A 21,931-nucleotide genomic window follows, 5' to 3' on the forward strand; every position below is an offset into this window, starting at 1 on the left:
GACAAGTAATTGGTCAATGGGACAAGTCCCATTGAATTGGACCCATTATACAAAGGCAATCCCCCTGCCTGTTCATGACCTGCAGTGAACAAAATGTGACACCTGTGTTTGTGGAACTGGCATGTTTGTAGTAACACTTTCACTAATTCCAAGTTTCTTCATGAATTAAGCATTCTATTCCACTGATGTCTGATTTAGGACTTACCTCAGTGTGGTGTGTATGCTGTGCCCTTTGGCAATTTGTTTCTGTGGATGAATCTTGAGTGTTCCTTGTTAAAGACGTCTTGCTCATGAAGTCTGGTCTTATTAATGTGGTGTTGAATTTGAGGTGAGCTATCAATTATTCTCATTCAGGTTTTTCCAATCTGTCAGTCACGGATATTGCTAGATACTAGAATCTTTTTGAAATGTCTTACATGGTTTGAAAATTAGGGTAATACTTCTTTTATGAAATGTGCTTGAAAGTATGCCTTTCCTCAGTTTTATGGACTACTGAAATACTGCAGATCATTGCTGCTAGTTGTTGAGATTGGACAAGTTGATTTCCACTTTGTTGGTTTTGGCTCCTGGGATTTAGATTTGCTGTTTCATATTTATATTTATGCTTTTCACTTTTTCTTTGTATGTATTCTTCTTTCATACAGTCCATCCTGACTGCATCCTCCCCTCCCTCCACTCCTCCCAGTTGGCCCTCAGCTCTTCTCTCCACCAGATCCACTGCTCCTCTGTTTCCTTGAGAAAAGAGCAGACTCCAAGGGAGAGCACCTGAACATGGAAGAACGAGATGCAGTTAGATTATATTGAAACTTTGGTTTTTTCTTTTTTTTATGTGTAAATACTTTAGAAGAAACATTTAATTTTTTGTTCTTTGAGAATTTCATTTTATTTTTATTATTAAAATGTTTTCTTTTTACATACCAACCACAGACTCCCCCGTCCTCCCTCCTCCCACCCCTGAGCCTTCCTCCCAACCCACCCCACATTCCCACCTCCTCCAAGGCAAGGATTCCCATGGGGAGTCAGCAGAGCCTGGTACATTCATTGAGGCAGGTCCAAGCCCCTCCCCCTTGCACTAAGTCTGCACAAAGTGTCCCACCATAGGCACTGAGTTCCAAAAAGCCTGCTTATGCACCAGGCATGGATCCCGATCCTACTGCCTTGGGGGCCCCTAGCCAGTTCAAGTTAAGCAACTGTCTCGCCTATCCAGAGGGCTTAGTCCAGTCCCATGGGGGCTCTTCAGCTATCAGTCCACAGTTCATGTGTTTCCACTAGTTTGGCTAGTTGTCTCTGTACTTTATCCCATCATGATCTCAATGCCCCTTGCTTATAGAGCTTGGCCCAATCAGACATGGATCTCTGCATCTGCTTCCATCAGTTACGGGATGGAGGCTCTATGATGACAGTTAGGGTATTCACTGTTCTGATTACTGGAGTAGGCCAGTTCAGGCACCCTCTGGACTATTGCTAATAGTCTAAGATGCGGTCATCCTTGTGGATTCCTGAGAACTTCCCTAGCAACCTGTTTCTCTCTAGTCCAATGATGTCTTCATTCATCATGGTATCTCTTTCCTTGCTCTCCCACTCTGTCCTTTTTCCAGCTCAAACCTCCCCATTCCCTTATGTTCTCATCCTCCATTCCTTGCCCTCCATTACCCCATCTCACCCCAGTTTGCTCATGTAGATCTCATCTATTTCTCCTTCGCTTGGCTATCTATGTGTCTCTCTTGGCGTCTTCATTGTTAGCTAGCTTCTCTGGAGCTGTGGGTTGTAATCTGGTTATCCTTTGCTTTACATCTAGTATCCACTTGTGAGTGAATACATACCATGTTTATGCTTCTGAGTCTGGGTTATCTCAGGATATTTTTTATATTTTTATACACATTCCCATAAGCAATTGCATGATACATTTCCATACAGGCCTACACTGTACTTGATCATATTCCCCTGCACTATGTCCGTCCCCCACCATATCTTTGTGACTGATCCTGTGACTTTTACACAAGCCTAGCCCTCTCCTTCCTCATGAGCAGGAGAGACAAAGTAGATCCTGTTTCTGTTTGTGGACCTGCCTTGTCTCCTGTAAAACTCTATCTAGTTGAGCTACTTTCCTTAGAACACAACAGTTCTCTAGCCACTGTGCTGAGTGTGGATTCTTCCCACAGTCTCCTTATGTGCTATGCTGTTGTTCCATTTGTTACAAATGTTACTTCTGTCATTGGGACTGTGAACAAAGGGCTCTTTAGTGTGTTGCTGAGATGGAGGTGAAGTATCAGGGACTCTGATGAATGATCTTCACATCTATGTTCATCAAGGAAAGGAGCTCACACTCGCTCCTTTTATTGAGCTTGCTTGGTTGTGGGATCAGGCTAACACTGGCACAGGGATGAGTTTGGATGTGTTCTTAGCTTTCTCTTTCTTGAATTATTTTCTATAACCCTGGTCTTCATTCTTCTGCAAAGCTTCGAATGATTCAAGGAATCCATGAAATCTGGGCTCTGCCTTGTTTGGAGCTGTTTTTGTCGCCAGTCCAAACTGGTTGCTTATGACTTATGTGTTTAAATGTTTTTTATTTTGTCTTAACTCAATATTCATACATGTCTAGGAATTCCTTTCATATTTTAAAATTTTCTGGAGTTTAAAAGCTGTAACATCCCTGAAAGAGCTTCTGGACTGTAGTTGTATCAGTTACAACATCAACTTTTCTATAGTGTAATTTTATCTGAGCTCTCTTGATCAGCTTTGTGAAGGGGTTTGCATTGTGGCACATCCTTGCACAGAAGCAGCTCATTCTTTCAGGAATCTCAGGATTTTTCTTTGCATGCCAACTTTACTTCTACCAAATCTGATCTTTCCTATGATTCCTCATCCGCTGTCTTGGGTTTTGGTTCTTCTAGTACTTTTATATCCTTGAAGAGCATCATTAGATTGTTTGGGATATATCAGATTTCATAACAGAGAATCCCAAGATATGTCCTCCCCTTCTAAAACTGCATTAAACTTTTTCTTTTAGCATTGTGTGGGTCTGAAATTTCCCACAAGATAAAGTGGTTGAAATTGAGCAGAACACCATGGACAGCCAAATAGAAGAGGAAATTCTTGAAAAGGATTTCAGGATGTTAACATCTCTATGGTGTGGTTCATTCAGGGGGGCGAATCTGGCCTGCCACCTTCCCACACATACACAAGTGGCTGTCAAGGTTCTTGAGAAAAACACCAACAGTGTGGCTGACATCAGCACTCAAGTGAACATCCTTCAGTCTCTGGAACACAGGAACATCGTTCGACTTTTTGACATGATCGACACACTGTCAACCACTTACGTGATTATGGAGTATGTGGCAGGAGAAGATCTGGAGAGCTGCCTCAGGGCACTGGGCTGTCTAAAGGAGGAGGAGGCTAGAGGGATTTTCCGGCAGGTGGTGTCAGCGGTTCACTTCCTCCACCAGAGACACATCGCACACCGTGATATTAAATTGGAAAACATCCTAGTCGATGCAGCAGGAAATGCAAAGCTTTGTGACTTTGGGATGGCGATTGAAATCACAGAGGGGCAGATGTTGCAGGAGATCTGTGGCTCCTTGCTCTATTGGGCCCCAGAGATCTTGGCAAGAAAACCCTATGATGGACTGGCAGGTGATATGTGGAGCTTGGGTATCGTTCTATATGTCCTGGTCACAGAGCACTTTCCATACATGGAAGAAACCCTTGATGGTATGCACAGGGTCATCACCACCACAATGTGTCCCATTCCCTACCATCTGTCAAAACCCTGTCACATCATCATTGCCCAACTACTCACGGTCCCCACCTGGTACCAATATACAATCTCTCAGCTTGTGGAACGATCATGGCTGGGCCCCATTCAAGAAAATGTACTGCCTGCCACCAAAGAAATCCTGCCCAGGGTCGTGGAGATTATGTGCACCATCGGCTATACCTGTGAGGAGATTGTGTCATCCCTAACTCACAGGCGAGAAGATAATCATGTAATGGCTACGTGCAACATTCTCAAATATCAGCTGAGTTGTGGGGACAGCCATCTTCAAGATCAGATGCCCTGGCTAACTAGCAGCCCTGCAGGTCCTGTTTGCCTCCCTCTCCCCTTGACCAGGAGAGCCAGTGAACCAGCGTTTACAACCAGTACACAAGCTGGCAAGATTCACTTTAAGGAGGAGGGTGTGGAAGAAAGACACAAAAGATGTAGAAGCTACACCATGCCCCACACATACTCCCTCCCGGACGATCTGCCCTGTTCAGACAACACAGTCCCAGAAAGAGATGCTCTTATGGCTGAAGTCATCAACACTGCTACAGAGGACATTGCAGTCAACAGGAATTCTGTTGTCTTGGATGAAACACCCACAGGATTTCTGAACCTGGACTTCTCTGAAGAAGATTCATCCCAAGAGTCAGACATTCCCAGTGACCAGCCCCAGGTGGCACCCACAACATCTGGATCCAGGCCATTCAGGGTCTGGAAACTGGTGAGGAAGCAAATTTCCCAGGCCCTGAGAGCACTGTGCTGCTGCTGCTGCTGCAGCTGCTGCTGCTGCCTGCCCACCCCAAGGTGAGCCCTGAACCCTTGCGTCAGAGGTTCAAGGAAAAGAGAGGTCAGTGGAGAACTACATGGAGAACAGTAGGTTTGGCCACACAGATCAATTCCTACATTGTCTATTCAATATACTATTTCAATATCCTTTTGAAATGAAAAGTTGTACCCACTCAGAGGGCCCAGAATTTCAGATATGTGGGACATTAGATGGCAAATTCACAGCTTCCTGTTCATGTAAAGTCCTGAAAGGTTGAGGGAAAAGCAGATAGCATAGCATGGGGTCCACAGGGTGGGAAGGAAGGGAGGAGAGTTTGGCTAAATGGGGCAAAGGGTCAGAATGGAGGAATCGGGAAGAGAAATATGGCACAGAACTTTCATCTGCCAAAGTCACTAATAGAGGTGCTTTCATGTTTCTTTCTTCTTTGAAGTGTGGAAACTGAAATGAACCAATAGAATTCCAGACCTGGTGAGGAGTGAGTGCCACAGAAGTGAGTCAGAACTGATCTCCAGATTGCCAGCTCCTTCCAATCCAGGGCAACAGGCTCCTGCCTCCAGCGATTGGGTCTGAGCTGCCATTCTGCATCTTTTTGAGCTTAATCCAGCTTCAGAACTGTTGTGGAACAATGCGGGGTCGTAAGGCACATGGACCCCAAGACCCTCTCCCTTCCTAGCTTTGGTTGTGCTTGTAGGACCACTCACACTGCATGGAAAACAGCAGCCTCTACCATCGGGAATGATGATTATACCAATCTCAGCTGCTCATCATCTTGGTCACTTTAACCCTCAACTTACTCTGTGACTGCCTTTTGGAAAGAACAGCAAGACCTGTGTAAGTCCTCTGGAGAATGGAGGTGGGTGAAGGAAATAATGGGGACGAATTGAAAAACAGTTTCGAGACAGGAACATGGGACATGAGAGTTGGTGTAAACTAAGGAGTAGAGTCTGTTCTGAGGAACTTCCTGTCAACAAAGTAGCATGAAAGAGATGTGTGTGCTGAGCTGCCACAGGGGCCGTGCACAGTCTACAGCAGGAACGAACCTGCCCTGAAGTGCAGAGTGGGAGGGAGCTAGGGACAGCCAGCAATGAGGAGGAGAGGGCCTGCTCCGATGGTTCCTATCATGTGTCAAGGCACACAGGTAGGATGTTTTCTTGTAAATAACATCCTGTTCTTTCCTACAGATCTGGGGTGTAGCAGGAGAAAAGTGCAGCACTATTGGTCAGTAGATTCCCGTCCTCCTCAGTGCTGAGTAAGTCCTGTCTGTTAAAGTCACTAAGAGAGGCACTTTCCTTATTCTTTTGGGTTTTATTGGGGAAAGTGAAATGGTCTACTTGAACTACAGTCTTGGTGTGGTGTGGTGCAGCAGGAAGGATCCAGGCTGGAACTCTGTGTCCTGTGTGATGACACGTTAGGGCTACAGGTTCCAGTATCCATCCTCCAGGTGTAGGGTCTCAGCTGCCATCTTCCCCATCCTTCACCTCACTGCTGCCCCTGCACTGTTGTTGAACATCACTAAGTAGTCACGTGTAGCATCGACCCAATGAATGTCTACATCCCTCATGGTTCCTGTAGAACCAGGGTTCCCCGGCATCTACAAGGGCTGCCTCTGTCAACAGGAAAGACTGGGACACGGGTCTCAGGCTTCCCTCATCTTTGATCACTTCATCACCTCCAAACTGCTTTCTGACAGTCTTTTAGAAGATGCAGGAACTGTAAATCCAGTGGGAGACAGAGGGATGGAGATAAGGGGTGAAACAGGGGAAAGGAGGTGGAGAGGATGAAGAGGAAATGAGAGGACCTGGAGAGAGGGTAGAGTCTGTCCAGAAGAGCTTACCTGCAATGAGTGGAGAAAAGGAGGTTTTGCTGGGTTAAGGGTCTGAAAAAGTGAGTCCAGGAACAAATGTCTCAAACAGAGCAGAGTGTGACCTTGGGTGTATTGCCAGCCTTGAGGAGGAATGGACCCTGTTCTGATGGTTCCTGGCATACGTCAATGTAGTGAAGTATGAGGCTGCTTTGGAAAGGGACTTCCATTCTGGGCTACTGAAGAAGGGTCTGGCAGAAGAGAAGGGTGGCTCGATCCTGCAGTGGAGTCCTCTCCTGCTCCTGTCTGACATGTCCTTTGGCAGATCTGATGACATCTATGTCTTTGTCTCCATAGCCTTCTCCATTCAGGCTTCCGATGTTCCCCCCCCCCCCCACCTGCTGATCCAAGAAACTTGCATCATTTTTCCATCTCATGGAGGGATTTATAACTGACATTGACCTTACATTAACATTGTTCTGTCCCAGTGTGGGAAGGTAAGTAGGCATTGCCAGGCCGATCCTGACTGAGTATGGCCTCTACAAGAACAGCAGCCATGGGAATTCCCTATGACCAATGCCCACCACTGGGGTCAGTCTGACAAGGAAACCTTGATCATCATGGATCTCTTGATGACAGCCCCTGGTGCTGTGTGAAGCACTGGTGAGTGTAGTGTCTGAACTGGTTTCCAGGTCACCTTCCAGGTAGGGAGCAGCTCACTGATTTACAAGGGGAAATGAACTCGACAGGGAATCCAGGGCCCTAATCTGTGTGAATCAGGCACCTGAAGGTAAGGTTGAGTACAGTAAGTATCTGTGTGTGGTAGAAGATGAGTCTCTGAAGCCTGGTCTTGATTTCATGAAGAAAAGGATCCCATGAAGTAGCATGTGCCAGCCTCCCTGTCACAGAGGGAAAGTTATCACTGACTTGCTCAACCTAACAGCAATGGGAGACTGAGAGACTGCAGAGGTGTGACAAGGGAGGAACTATCTTCTCTGTTACAGTTGGCCTGTACATCTTCATTCTGACCATCTGACCCTGGCCTGTTAGCAAACACTGAGGCAAACTAAATGCTCTTGCCAGATTTCTTCCCAGTGACTGACAGCCAGCTTGTGCTGTCTCTTACTTCTAGAACCCTGACCATCTGGTGAGTCCCATGTGCACAGAAGATCAGTCAGTTTGTTCAGGAAGAGAGAGAAATTTTCAGCTTGTGGGTATCACCTGGTGTCAGGCTGGGTTTCTGCTGCATATCAGTGAAGGCAGGGCTGAGAAATGGTTGAGGAGTCTGTTGAATTCTAGATATGAGATAGGGAAATTTCCTGAATCCTCATTTGATAGTTTACTTTTTTTGAGACTGGATCTCAATATAGCCCTGTCTATCCTGAGACACTCTGTGTAGAACATGCAGCTCTCAGCCTCACAGAGATTGACCCCCTCTCTGTCTCCTGAGTGCTGTGATTACAGATGTGTTCTCCCATGTCTAGCTTTATGTACTGTATGTATAGCATCAATGGTAAATTCCTCAAACATTTGAGGGAAAGGAGACAAGTTCTGTGCTTCTTTCATCTCAACAGGGTCAGGAATTGAACTGAAGGTTCTGTCATCCAGGATGGACTACAAACAGCAGCAAAGAACGAATCTGCCCTTCAGAATAGAAGTCAATGTCCACCAGTGAACAGATACCTGGAGGTGAGAACTGCTGTCATGAATTCTCCTGGGGACCCTGGTCAGTGGGCTGGAGGAGGTATGCACTAGCTGACACATCCTTGGGAACAAGGCACAGAGCATGCAAAGGCTGCTCTCTAACCCTTTCCCAGGATCCCCACCAGGCACACATCCCATGACTTCAACCTGACCAATCAGGAGAGTCCAGATTGGCTACCTGGTCTGATTGATTGAGTTCTTTCCATTTGAGCCTTGAGATCACAGCTGAGGACTCAAGGTGGGTCACTGAGACAGCTGGTGCCTGTCTTGGGATGTGGATGGCCGGGCTCTCACTAAAGGACACCAGTGGCAGAGGCATTGCATGAAGCCATATGTTCTAGATAGCAGTTTCCAGTTCTACTCATCTGACACCCAGATACTGTCTGCTTGTCTGCTGACTTCCATGGCTACTCTTGCTCATGGATCCCACAGTGCTTTTGTTACTTGTAAAAACCACTTTGGGTTCCTTGCTTTATGCCACTGAACTTTGTTCATACTTTCTGGCTAATGGGGAGCCAGGGCCACAGGATTCTGGATTCTAAACCAACTGGGACTCTGTACAGTCCACTCTAGACAGTTAGAGGTGATCAGCCCCTCCCAAGAACATTGTGGACCATCCCAGGAAGAGCACTGTACTATTCCATGTATTTAGTGTTCTGTTTTTCATGTTCTGGCTCCTATGACCTGAATATTTTGCATATGAAAGAAAACAGGGATCCTTGTCTTTTGGGACATGATTGTCACACATAACACAATCATCAGCAATAGTATCTATTTTCTGAAAAATGTCTAAATTTCATTCACTCAGGTATGTGCTCTTTGCCCAGTATGCTCTTCATGTATTTATTCCATCTATTTATTTATCTCTCTACTGAGTTATTTATTCATTTATATATTCATTCTATGTTTTTTTTTTTTTTTTTTTTGGTTTTTCGAGACAGGGTTTCTCTGTGTAGCTTTGCGCCTTTCCCGGAACTCACTTGGTAGTCCAGGCTGGCCTCAAACTCACAGAGATCCGCCTGGCTCTGCCTCCCGAGTGCTGGGATTAAAGGCGTGCGCCACCACCGCCCGGCTCATTCTATGTTTTTTATGTCAGTATCTTGATCACATTCATATACCCATCACTTCACACCTGCCCTCCACTCCTACAACTGCCCCAATCAAACAAAATTTAAGAGAATAAAAAGGAAAATAAGATAAAATAATAGTGGAGACTTAAAGATCTCCTTGTGGAAGCTGCAGTGACACTGTGAACCCCTGTGTCCACATATCTTCACTTGTCAGTGCTCATTGCAGAGTCACTGGTCAGTTCCAGGCCTCGGGTTCCTACTACACTAATTTTGTATTTGATACTGTCGTCTGTCCTTTGCAGTTGGCACATTAACTTCTTTCACTGCATGGGCATGCAAATTTAAAACTCTGACTTCAAAATCACCAGTGCCACAGTCCAAACTCGCTTCTAAATAAAGTGACATGGTTGATCCGGAGATGGAGAGGAGATGATGAGAACCAGACATTGCAGAGGCAGCAGGAAAGAATTGGCTAAGGGAGAAATTTGGAGAGGATGGAGGAGAGAGAGGGGAGGAGCCATGGGGAGAGGGATGCACAGTAGGTCTAGCTTAAGTGCTGCATATTTCAAGTTCCCCTAGAGTCCCTTTCACATGTCCTTCCTCTTTAAAGGGATGAGCTCTCTACATCAGGAGACACACGGGGGCAATTTGAGGTGTGGCCTGAGAAAGCAGAAGTTGGAGCTCTGCAGGAAGTCCAGATGGCAATGTGCCCACTTCCCCAGCATGAAGGGTCTCTTTCCAGCACAGGAGGAGGTAAGCCAGCTACTACAGGATTCTCTCCAGGAAACCTTAGTTATCAAGGATCCAGGGCTGGTGTTTCACAGCATCCTTGTCTGAGGGGGCCATGAGCCAATAGCAGGTACAAGTTACCCATGACAAGAACCCATGGACCAGTCTGCAGGGGAATGTCTAGCAGTACTCATTAATCTGTCCACACTTCAGGTGTCTGGTCCTAGTGAAATGTTTCCCCACATGAGGGAAAGCCAGCTCCTCCCTCTCCTTCCTCTCCTTCCTCTCTTCCCTCTCCTTTACCTCCTCCCTCTCCTTCCTCTCCTCCCTCTCCGTTCCCTCCTTCCTCTCCTTCCTCTCCTCCCTCTTCTTCCTCTCCCTCCTTCCCTGCTGTTGTATTTGCAGCCTTCATTTATCCCTGTGTCCTGCCCATCAGAAAAGACACAGTCCCACTGCATGCTGGCCTAGTTTACGTGCTTGTGAAGGGGCCTCACTGTAGGGAGTTTCATCAGAACCATATTTGTCTCCTAACAGGAAAATGACAGCAAGCTAGAGGAAAATGGGTACCACTTCAGATGGAATGCTGGGACATTGCTCCACTTTGGAAGTGAGTAGGCCTTACCTAGCCTAGGGCACAGTGGTCAGAGGTGGGGTCAGCACTCTTAAAACTACTTTGTACCCAGGTCCCACTGGGTACAGTGGTCAGGCCTAGACAGTCTTGTTGACCATAGAGCTAGGGTTTTCAGCTAGGCTGACTGCTTGCTTGTCCTGCTGGGATAATTGTCTAAAGTGTTGTCAGGTGCACGTGACAGGCAGCCAGCCTCTCCACGTAGTGAAGGATGGCCATTCTGATGTGGATGAATGCCAAGGCTCACCTGTGGGCATTACATGGCTGAAAGCATCACTGAGACCACTATATAACCATCTGTAGCAGATGATTCGTTTTTGGTTTCAGGTCTAAACTTGACTCTGGCTTAGAAGTTAGGAAGCATGAGTCTGCTCAGGCAGGTCTGCCTCAATCCCAATGGTAGGTGGTCACATAGGTTGTATTACAGAGGAGGAGAGAAAGAGAGAGAGAGAGACAGAGAGAGAGACAGAGAGAGAGAGAGAGACAGAGAGAGAGAGAGAGAGAGAAATAGAGAGAGAGAGACAGAGAGAGTAAGCTGAGGCATGGCTACAGAGGGATATTGAGATGACTTGGTGTAGGTGACATATCTCTCCCTTCTGATCCTAACACCATTGAGAAGGAACACTTTGAATCAAAGATGGGAACATCTTCTCATACCTGTAGGTTGTGACATCCATTTTGTCACTGGCCAGTGACTTAGTCTGTGTTGGGTTCCAGAGATTGGGGCATGGGAATTCATACAACCAAGCAAGAGAAACTATCCAAGACAATGACCTGCTTGCTCCTCAAGATCATGGCTTGTCTGCTGGTCAGTGAGTGACCACTGAGGCAGGCTTCACCCTGATGCACTTAACTGAAACCAGGGTCTGTAGAAAGGAGTCTTGGGTACTGTAGCTAGGCATGGAAACTCTCAGGATACAGCACTTCTGGACAAGGACTCCAAGCCCTGGGAGTGGTATCTAAGATTGTGACTATTAAGAACCAGAGTTAATGTCCAAGTGGCCAGGTAAGTATAATGTGAACTTTTTATATCTCTGGCCACTATTGGGAGCATGTGGTGGCCTTTAGACTGTGACATGAGAGACGTCAGCTTATGATGAGTTTCAAACACTGAACACCATCCTTCCCCCACTGCCTGCCTGTGGGGCAGCAGGAAAAGGCACAGACAATACATGCCATTGTACCAAGATATTTATATATACTACTCTAAATTTGCTCAGTAATACTCTCCTCACAGTGGAGAAATGTGAGTCCCAGTGATGCTGGATAGCTTGCTCTTTTGGACAGAGCCTGACTGGTTGGGACTCTTTAAATTCCTCCCAGGTCATTGACACAGATAGGATGACTCGTGTGGTAGCAGCGTGGGTCTCTTGTAGTCTCAGAGGTCAACTCCTTTGACCATCCTTTTCTCCTCAGATCTGCAGCTTCTTTTGGACATGTTGAGACAAACCTCATCTTCACCATATGTGCATCCTGTCTCATCTAGGCAAGTGTTCAGTGAACTGGGTGCAGGAAGCACAGCGTCTAGAAACAGACATGTTGGTGGAAACTGCTTTTCCTTCTTGATCCTAGAGCCTGTTTATGGGACAGTAGCAGAGCAGCTAAGACAAACAATCCCTCCAATCAGGGCTTCCCAAGGAGACCCCATTGAATTCTCCCTCAGGAAGGCACATGGGAAGAAAAGGGTCATTATTCCTGCCTCATTAGTTCCTGAATTCCACCAGAAATAAACCAGCTATTATCTGAATAAAACAGGTCTAGGGTGGTGAAGGAATCTTTCTGCCAGCCTCATCCATTATCTAACATAAGCTTTTTCTTCTAGGTGCCTGGCCATATCTTGAATCATGGACGCTGAAAATTCCTGACCTGAGTATGTGCACACTAAACATTAGTGACATGGAGGGAAAAGAGCGCCTCTCCCCTCCCCTTCCTAGCAGACTAGCATGCACTGTCTGAGCTCCAGAGGAACTCAGAAGCTGCACACAGCAACAGGAGGACATGCTGTGGAGGACAATGACATGGTTTCTCTTCCACCATCCAACTACAGACAACCACCCCCAAATTACCAACAAGATCTGGGCAATCTACAGGTGCGTCCCCCTGTGGAAGCCTCCCAGTGGGTACTTACTGTTGAATCCTGTCCAACTTAGACCCCTTGGCATTTTAACAGTTCAGAAAGTCACCTATGCCTCTCTGTCCTCACAGATAACCCAGGAAACCTGCCTGAGCAGGTAAAGAAATATCTCAGAAGAGCCTTGGAAATTAAATGTGCTTCTCTTTCTGAATTCAAGAATGGATCTCCAGAGAAGGGCAGTATCCATGGATCATCTGTCCCAGGCCTCCATTAACAAAGAGAGGCAGAACTTGAGGTCATATATTTGGCCCATTTCTCACTGGTATTAGGCAGAGACAGTTTTTAAACAAATTACTGAAGTATTTAATTAGAATTCCAACATAACTTCGATAACTTGAAATTCAGAATGCTTTGACTCCTTCCTGGATGAGAGAAATCCAAAGCTATATGAGCTCTCAGGTTCTACCAGTTGTTATTCTAAAGGGGACAGATGTTTGCACTTCATCTATAGACTCAGCAAAACCCAATCTGATGCTCAGTCACAAGATGTAAAAAGCAAAGGGACTGAAACCTAGAAGACATGGCAGAGAACAGGAGAGATCCCTCCAGACCCCGATCTTCTTCTTCCAGGACTATACACCAAGCCTCAGAGATCCAAAGGGAAGTAATGGAGACTGGATACATGGAACAGAACAGAAAGCTCAGAAACACACCCAGTGAGATCCTGCAGGCTGATTTTCTCATAGTCACCCATGAAAATCAAGGCAGAGAGAATGGCTTGTCCACAAATGACTGCAGAGGAAGATTTAAAATCAAACAATAGGGAACCCTTTGAAAAACTGAACACAGCCACCATTTCAGCTGACACCAAATCCAAACACTGTAATGTTCACATAAACTTATAGAAGAGGACTACATGATTTCCTGCCTTATAAAAAGGAGAATCAGAAATAACCCGGAGAAGATGAACTGTGGACTCAGGATGCCTGCTGCCACCAGACATGAAATACAGAGGCTGGAGCATGGCTGGAACAGACACTCCCCAGGACGTCTAGAGAGAGCCTGGCCCCTGACACACCCCGGCAGACAAGAAATCTCTGACAGTGAATGTTGTGTGGCTGTGAGGAGGTGGAGGTGTAGTGTGTGCTGTGTGGTGTGAGGAGAGCTGAAACCTATCCCATTGTTGGGATGGAGATGAGCTCTCCAGCTGATCTGTTAACAGCACTGTGTGGATGGTCCAGTCAGCTGGGGAAAGCAGCAGGGCTGACCCCTAGATACTCACATGTGTTATCCATGCCCCTCCCCTTGTTAACAACGGACATACAGTGTAAGGACATGAAGGACGCCCCTCACCCACACTCACCACAGAGTTCTCTAGGTATTAGGACTAGATATTCAACTCCCCTTCTGCTGTCCCACACACAATGCTAGATTCTAGACCATGCTAGACATGCCTCCAACCACAATGTACTAAGACCTGGGGAAAGGTATCAGGCCCTGTTGGACACTTGTCCTCCTGACAAGGACACACAGTTACTGCTTGGTTCAAAGACTCCAGGAATCTTCCTGCACTGACGTACAACACTAGGTATAATGCAGCATGAGCCACTACAGCCATGCATCCTCACTTGCACTACCAGCTGTCAGACAATGATAACCAACTTCTACATCACACACACACACACACACACACACAAAAAAAAAACCCTCTAATACACTTACTTCAAAGTATCAGTCAATCAATACTTCCCACAAAATCACACATTGACTGCTGTGTGTCAGCCCTTACTGAACAAATGCTCACAAACAACTCCCATGTATTCTTAAATTGGGATGGAGAATGTCACTCATGTATCCCTTATTAACAACTCCTTATCAGGCCATACTGGATACTCTCTTGCCACTGTACCCAAACACTCTGCTACTATTGGACCCCACTTGACACCCTAACATCACTGAAATTCCACATACATTGCTAGGGTTCAGGCCCTCTTGAATAGCACACCCCACCACCACAATCTACAGTGTTAGTATCAGGGCCCCCAGGATACCACATTCCATCAACCCATATATCCCTGTTGGATTTCAGACCTGCTGGGCATTTGAAACTCTATGGCAACTCCTACAAGGCTAGCTAACGGCCCTGGAATGCACACATCGCCCTGCAGCTGCCTCATGTGCACTGCTAGGTGTCAGGCTCTGCTGGCTCCCTCAGTGCCACACACACACTCTGAAGTGTCAAGCACATTTGGACATCACATCGTGCACTGCCAACCTACTTCAAAATGGGTGATCAGACCCTGAAGGACATCAGCTCAGCCATAAGCTGACACACACTCAGTAGGGATTGTGCAGAGCTTGACACCCCGCTCTTCAACTGCTCCCCTCTGACATACAGTTATCATCAAACACACTGGACACATCACCACCCCTGTGACCACACATCCACTCTAGGTACCAGGTCCAGTTTGACTTCATTCCCCACATTAATCGACAGCCATCAGACCATTCTGGGAACTTCTCCCCATGTCAGGTCTTCCACAATACTTAGAAATTTGCACATCTGGACACCCTCCTTCTGCTTAAGACACACCTACACTGCTAGGCATCAGCTTCTACTGGACTCCTTCCTACGCTATACCATGTGCTGGGTCTCAGGTTCTACTGCTGCTTACTGGGTCATGCTGGACATTAACCCCTGTCCAAACCACAGTGCATATAAAGTGCTGTGTGTCAGGTTCACTTGAACACAGGCTCCATCACACATGACATGCTAGGTATCAGAGAAGGTTAACACACACCCTTACCCCTGATATTTACTACTGGCCCAGTGAACACTGCAATTTTAAAGGCTCTGCTAACACCTCCATCACTGACATATCAAGTTTCTTGCTGTCATGCTCTTGCTACCATTCTGTGCAGATTTCAGCCATGTCTATTGAAGTATATTGTATGCTTGTACAATAATTGACTTCAAGCCTTACCCAAAATAGCACCATTCTGTTAACAACATACACTCCCAGACAGGGGCATGGGTTTAAGCATGGCTGTTTTAAAATTAGCAGGGCTTTTGCGGCATTGGATGGATGCAGGAAGAGAAACTTACTAGATGTGGCCTGTTATCATAATATCCGGTTCAGGACTGGGGAGTTCTGAGGATGTAATACCCAGTAGTGCATCCAGGCCTCAGGCAGGTGTACAGGAAAGTGTACAGTGTGTTTCAGGCTATATGGCAGGGGTAGGAGTGTCCACCAGGGCAGTGGTACATCGGTGGGTTTGGAAGCAGGCCTGGGGGGCAGTAACTAGTAAGGCCTGTTGTGGGGGCAGTTCCTGATAGTGGGATGAGTCTCTGTGGGAGGAGGATGCTCTGCTGTGTGTCTTATGAACACAACAGTGTATATTGAGTGGCAGCAGTTGGGAGCTGTCTAGATCCATTAGGACATGACACTTAGCAGTCTTTGTAGGATACCAGGGGAGATTCCAGCCATGCCTGTTCAATAGTAATATATGTGGAGCAGTGCTAAAGATAGAGATGTTATAAGGAAAAGTGTGTGTGTGTGTGTGTGTGTGTGTGTGTGTGTGTGTGTGTGTGTGTATAATATATATGTGTATGTGTGTGAGCACTTGTGCTGAACTTGTGGTAATGGTCAATGTGACAATGCTGCATTGTCATGGAGATAGCTGTCTTAGAGAAAATGAGTCAGTGACTAGGAAAATAGAACTCCAGAGTCAGTATATTATTAGTGAAGTTGATCAGAGAAAGTGTCTTCAAGTTATAGACTTGAGAGATTTTGGAGAATAGGGTAGAAAACAAGAAATGTGGGAGCTGATGAATTCAGGTCTGGGGGAGGAATTTGACTTTATTTTTACTGTACCAAGAAGCCAAGTTTTCTCTTTGCCAACAACACTAGGTATCATCGTCTGTAAGGTGTCCCCACACTTAAATTGAAACCACCTGCACATTGCTAGGTGTCAGGTGCTACTGTGAAAAATGTCTTCTACAGCAGGTGCCAAACACACATGCCTAGGCGTGAGGTCCTGCTAGGTCAACTGTCCACTAAAGAAAATGCTCCTCTCATACAGTTGGGAAGTCTGTCCTCCAAGAGATCAACAACGCAATGGCTAAAGCCCCATGAACAGGGCTGGGTGTCTGGTCTTTCTAAGGATGCCCTCACCTACAGCCGCAGAAGCCACAAACAGCTTACCACATAGTATAACACAAGTGTCAGGGTCTAGTGTTTATCTCTTCCCTTACACCACATAGACATACATGGTTAGGTCACATTCCTGATAGGAATCACCTCAGCTACAGCAGTACCACACACCCAGAGCTAGGTGTCACATCCTGGGACCATACAGTTGCACAGCTACTTTTCTAGTACTGGTATCCCTCCCCTATAGTCAAACACCAGGTACACAGTCACACACTCAGCACACATGCACTCATGCACTCTCATCTAGCCATCACTTCAACAAAGTCTCCCCCATTCAGACAAAGCCCTATTTATACACAACCATCAAAGTGCTGCCCTTCTGGGTGTCCATCCCCTGCAGCCAAACACATACACAGAGAGAGACAGAGAGACAGAGACAAAGACAGGGAGAGACAGAGACAGACAGACAGAGAGATACAGAGTCTGAGGTCAGGTCCTGCTGTTCCCACTCCACAACAGATAAAGCTGTCTACTCAGGGCTAGGTGTCTGGTCCTGATACATACCTCTTTTCCTATATTCACAGTGCAATACTCTTACACAGCTAGTTTACCAGTGTGCACCCCCTCCCCTATAATCAAATGCTAGGTACATAGTCACACCCTCAGAAACACACTTAGGCACACATGCTCCTACAAATGCCTTCACGAATTCAATGCAATCTCAGCTAGCTCTCAGGTCCTAGAACACAACCACCATACAAGGAAAGCCCCACATACACTTCTAGGTGTTAAGTCCTGTGAGGTAGAGGTATCACCCATACAACAAACAAACACACATCTCTAGGTGTTAGGTCCTGTGAGGTGTCCCACATAGAGCCAAAGCCCTATTTACACACAGCCAACAAGGTGCTTCTGCTGCTAGGTGTCCATTACCTACTGCCAATCTCTCTGTCACCTCTGCTCTCCTCTCCTCTGCTCTCCTCTCCTCTCCTTACTTTCTCTCTCCCTACTCCTCTCTCTGTTTCTGTCTCTCTCTCTCTCTCTCATACACACACAAATACACACACAAAAAACACACACAAACACATGCACACACAAAATGTATGTGCAGGCCCTGCAAGGTAAAACCTTACATCTAGCCCATCTCTTATACACATATACAACTATGTGTCTGTTACTTCTAGACATTTCCTCTACACAGCAAAAGCCCCACATACACACATGGGGCTAGATTTCTACTCCTGCTGGGTACAATCTTCCTAGGAGGATCTCAGGAAGATCTCTAGAAGGGCATGGTATCAAGCTCTGTAAGAGAAACATACATACAGCCAAAGCTAGACACAGAAAGCTAGTGTCAGATACTTTTGGTATCCCTTCCTCTCTCTGTACTTCCATATTTTATACTCACTTCAGAAGTTTGTGATTCAGAAACAGCTGATGGAGATGATCTCTGGCATTTGTCTTTCTGGATCTGGGTTCTCTCAATCAATATCATCTTGTCCACAACCATCCAATACACAGATGGCTTAAAAACAAAGAGGATTACTGTGTTGAGTGTCTGAAACTAGGCCTGTGATTTTGCAGCTGCATGCAGTTTACAGGACCACTTCATTATTAATGCCTAATGTGGGAGATCCAGGTTGACTGTGGGTGCTACTCTGCCTGTATATTGTTCCTGAATCGTGTATGAAAGCAAACTGAAGAAGCTGTGAAGAGAAAGTCAGGAAAGGGCTGTCCTCTGAGTCTGCTAGAGTTCCTACGAAACCTTCCCTAATGATGGACATTGACCAGGACATGGGAGACAAATAAACTCTTTCTACCACATTGGGTTATGTCAGGACCTGTCTATCAACAATACGAAGTATACTAGCACAGTATCCCAGGACTGGCCTCAATTCATAATCCTCCAGACTTCATCTACTGACTTTAAAAATGTAATATAAACCTATATGAACAAATAGAAGTTTAAGGTTGACTAGATATGAGGGAGAAAACAAATCAAGGTCCAGGACAATACAAATCCATGGGGTGAGGTTATTTTAATGAAGTTAATCATAGAATCACTGCACTATGTGGAACATGGCTCATGAGGTCAGAATACATGTTAGCACATCGTGACCAGCACACACAACCATTGTAAGACACCTAACCTGGCTCATGAGATCAGAGAATGTGGGACATTCTGAATCCTGCCCCAGCACACATCTCATCTCAGTTCCTGCATTCTGGTTGGTGAGGTCAGAAGGGATACCACTCCTAGATCATCCAGTATCAGGAAGTTCTCCCGCCTAAAAACCAGCACTGTGTGTCTCCAACCCTGAGCTCAAGCAGAACACAGAGGAGCCTAGCACTGCCAAACTCGAAACACCAAGGATCGATCCAAACACTCCCCGACACAAAGGAAACAGAAACACTCAAGTAACAAACTAAATCCAGATGAGCAAGGCCAGTGACAAAAACTGAAATAACTTGAAAAACCCAGGACAACATAACTCCTCCCAAAATGACCAATCCCAAAGCAGAGAGACTTAACCAACTTCAAGGTTTGGTAACAAGGGAAGCCCAATGGCAGATGCATGGATCTCCCTGGGAGGGGGAAATAAAAGAATATGTCCTGGGGGCAGGTGAGGATGGGAGCATGAGGATTTGGGTTGGGAGGTGTATGAAGGGGTACTCTACTGAAAGAGGTGACTGGAAGAGAGGAGCATAATGGGGTCATGTAGAACATAATGCAACGGGAACTCCCCAAAATCTACAAAGATAAACCCGGCGAAGACATCTGGTAATAAAGGATACACAGCCTGAACTGGCCATCTCCTGTGATCAGATTGTTGGCTACCCTAATTGTCATCAGAGAGTCTTCATTCAATAACTAATGGAAATAGATGCAGAGACCCACAGCAAAACATTAAGCCTCTTTGGGTTCAGATAATCCTGCTGAAGAGAGGGAGGAAGGATTGTGGGAGTCAGAGGGGTCAAGAACATCACAAGATAACAGAAACAACCAACCTGGCTCATAGAAACTCACAGAATATGAACCACCAACCAGAGAGCCTGCACAGGACTGACTTAGGCCCTCTACATACTCTGACATTTGTGTAGCTTGGTCTACTTGTGGGATTCCTAACAATGGTAGTGGGGCTGTCTCTCAGGCTCTTGGGAACCTATTTGTGAGTCCCTGCTGTGCACCACTCTGCTTCTCAACACATACTGCTAAGTACAATCCTAATTGGACAAGTCTTGACTCACAGAAATGTAGAGGACACTGAAATGAGATGAGGTCTGTAGATGGACAAGAAAACATGGCTATAACTCTAGGAATATATTGGTGTCGTTGAGCAGATACTTTTGCGGGGTGTGGGGTGTGAGCACTTTTGAAGATCTGGCAGATCCAGTCCTGGGTGGTGATTAGGATAACCCACATGGCAGGGACCATGTCAAGGAAGGACTGATGCTTCATTGGTGGAAGGAAACTGCCCATGAGTAATGCCCTCAATGTTTAAGGTTTGTAATAACATGCATGTATTATGCATGTCTTTCCTGATCTCACCCAGCACCTTACTCCCCAGCTTGCCTATTTCTGGGTCCCCAGGAAAGTTAAACCACACTGAGAGCAATGGGTTATGGAAACCACCTGGTGAGACTTAAGGAGGACAGCTCCACAGTGATGCAAACCCCAGTAAAGCAATGTGGAATGCCATGACCATTGACCTTCAGCTGTGTCTTGGCCACAGCATACCTCCCTTCCCACCTTGGTTTTAAATCATACTGTAGTCACTCAGTGTCACACGTTAATGACCAAGATCTCATATAGACAGTAACACCCAAATGATGTTGATCCTCCAGGGATTGTAAGAATGAAGTTAAAGACCAAGGCCAAAGGGCAAGTGGCATGGCACTCATGACTATGGGGTCTGTTCATTGCTGGTTCATTGCCCACCAGAAAGAGACAGATGGAATCCTTACCATGAGAACTCCATGGGGATGAAAGCTCAGCGGAGTGGGGAGATTGGATGAAGGTAAAGGTTTCATAGCAGCCGATGCCAGGAGCAACTGAGTGGGTAAGAGGCCTTGGGACTTTATTTCCCACACTAACACACCTTGTACTTTATACCAGGCAAGTGTTCCCCAATCACTAAGGAGCAACTGGGGATCTGTCTTCACCCTCAGGTACCCTGTCCTTTCTGCAGCCATCACTGAGCCAGTCCTGGACACCTCTCTGGTACCCTGACTCACATGTAGACACAACTGAAGGTTCTGACTCCACCTTGTATTGATGACTTCTCAGGGATCACATGGTTCTCTGGGGAAGACAAAGGGTGAACACTACCCATTTTCAGTTCTGTATGAGACCGCTACTGGTGTTATTTTAGGAAGTAGTCTCCTCTGCCAATGTGTTCAAGACTACTTCCTGCTTTCTCTTCTATCAAGTTCAGTGTATCTGGATTTATACTGAGGTCTTTGATCCACGAAGATTTGAGTTTTGTGCGTGGTGATAGAGATGGATCTATTTGCAATCTTCTACATGTTGGCATCCAGTTATGCCAGCACCATTTGTTGAAGAATCTTTCTTTTTTCCATTGTGCAGTTTTGGCTTCTTTGTAAAAAATCAGTTGTTCATAGGTGTTTAGATTAATGTCAGAATCTTCAATTCGATTCCATTGGTCCACATGTCAGTTTTTTTGCCAGTATCAAACTGTTTTTATTACTATAGCTCTATAGTAGAGCTTGAGGTCAGGGATGGTGATGCCTTCAGAGGTTGCTTTATTGTACAGGATTGTTTTAGCTCTCCTAGGTTTTTTGTTTTTCCATATGAAGTTGAGTATTGATTTTTCCAGGTCTGTAAAGAATTGTGTTGGGATTTTGATGGGGATTGCATTGAATCTGTAGATTGCTTTTGGTAAGATTGCCACTTATAGTATGTTGATCCTACCTATCCATGAGCATGGGAGATCTTTCTATTTTCTGATATCTTCTTCAATTTCTTTCTTCATAGACTTAAAGTTCTTATCATACAGGTCTTTTACTTGCTTAGTTAGTGTTACCCGAGGTATTTTATATTATTTGTGGCTATTGTAAAGGGTGACGTTTCTCTGAATTTTCTCAGCTTGTTTATTATTTATATATAGGAGGGCTACTGATTTTTTTTAGTTAACCTTATATCCTGCCACTTTACTAAAGTTGTTGATCAGCTGTAGGAGTTCCCTGGTAGAGTTTTTGG

The 21,931-nt window shown here is 45.8% G+C and overlaps 1 protein-coding gene across 2 annotated transcripts; it reads left to right on the plus strand.

The window, feature by feature from the left end:
* Positions 1-1,056: 1,056 nt before the first annotated feature.
* LOC128120462 (putative sperm motility kinase W) lies at positions 1,057-21,623 on the plus strand. 2 transcript variants are annotated; one of them, XM_052754506.1, is made up of 7 exons: positions 1,057-4,567; positions 4,981-5,381; positions 5,732-8,040; positions 9,736-9,878; positions 10,389-10,461; positions 12,305-12,572; positions 12,688-21,623. In XM_052754506.1, the coding sequence occupies exons 1-2, from the start codon at positions 3,069-3,071 to the stop codon at positions 5,003-5,005; spliced, it is 1,524 nt and encodes a 507-aa protein (XP_052610466.1). In that variant the 5' UTR covers positions 1,057-3,068; the 3' UTR covers positions 5,006-5,381; positions 5,732-8,040; positions 9,736-9,878; positions 10,389-10,461; positions 12,305-12,572; positions 12,688-21,623. The 2 variants fall into 2 exon arrangements, with proteins under 2 accessions (XP_052610466.1, XP_052610465.1); XM_052754505.1 differs by having other exon boundaries at positions 4,981-8,040.
* Positions 21,624-21,931: the final 308 nt, after the last annotated feature.

The sequence above is a fragment of the Peromyscus californicus genome, unplaced genomic scaffold (assembly GCF_007827085.1).
Source record: "Peromyscus californicus insignis strain IS unplaced genomic scaffold, ASM782708v3 Scaffold_2__1_contigs__length_46816999, whole genome shotgun sequence".
Lineage (NCBI taxonomy): Eukaryota > Metazoa > Chordata > Mammalia > Rodentia > Cricetidae > Peromyscus > Peromyscus californicus.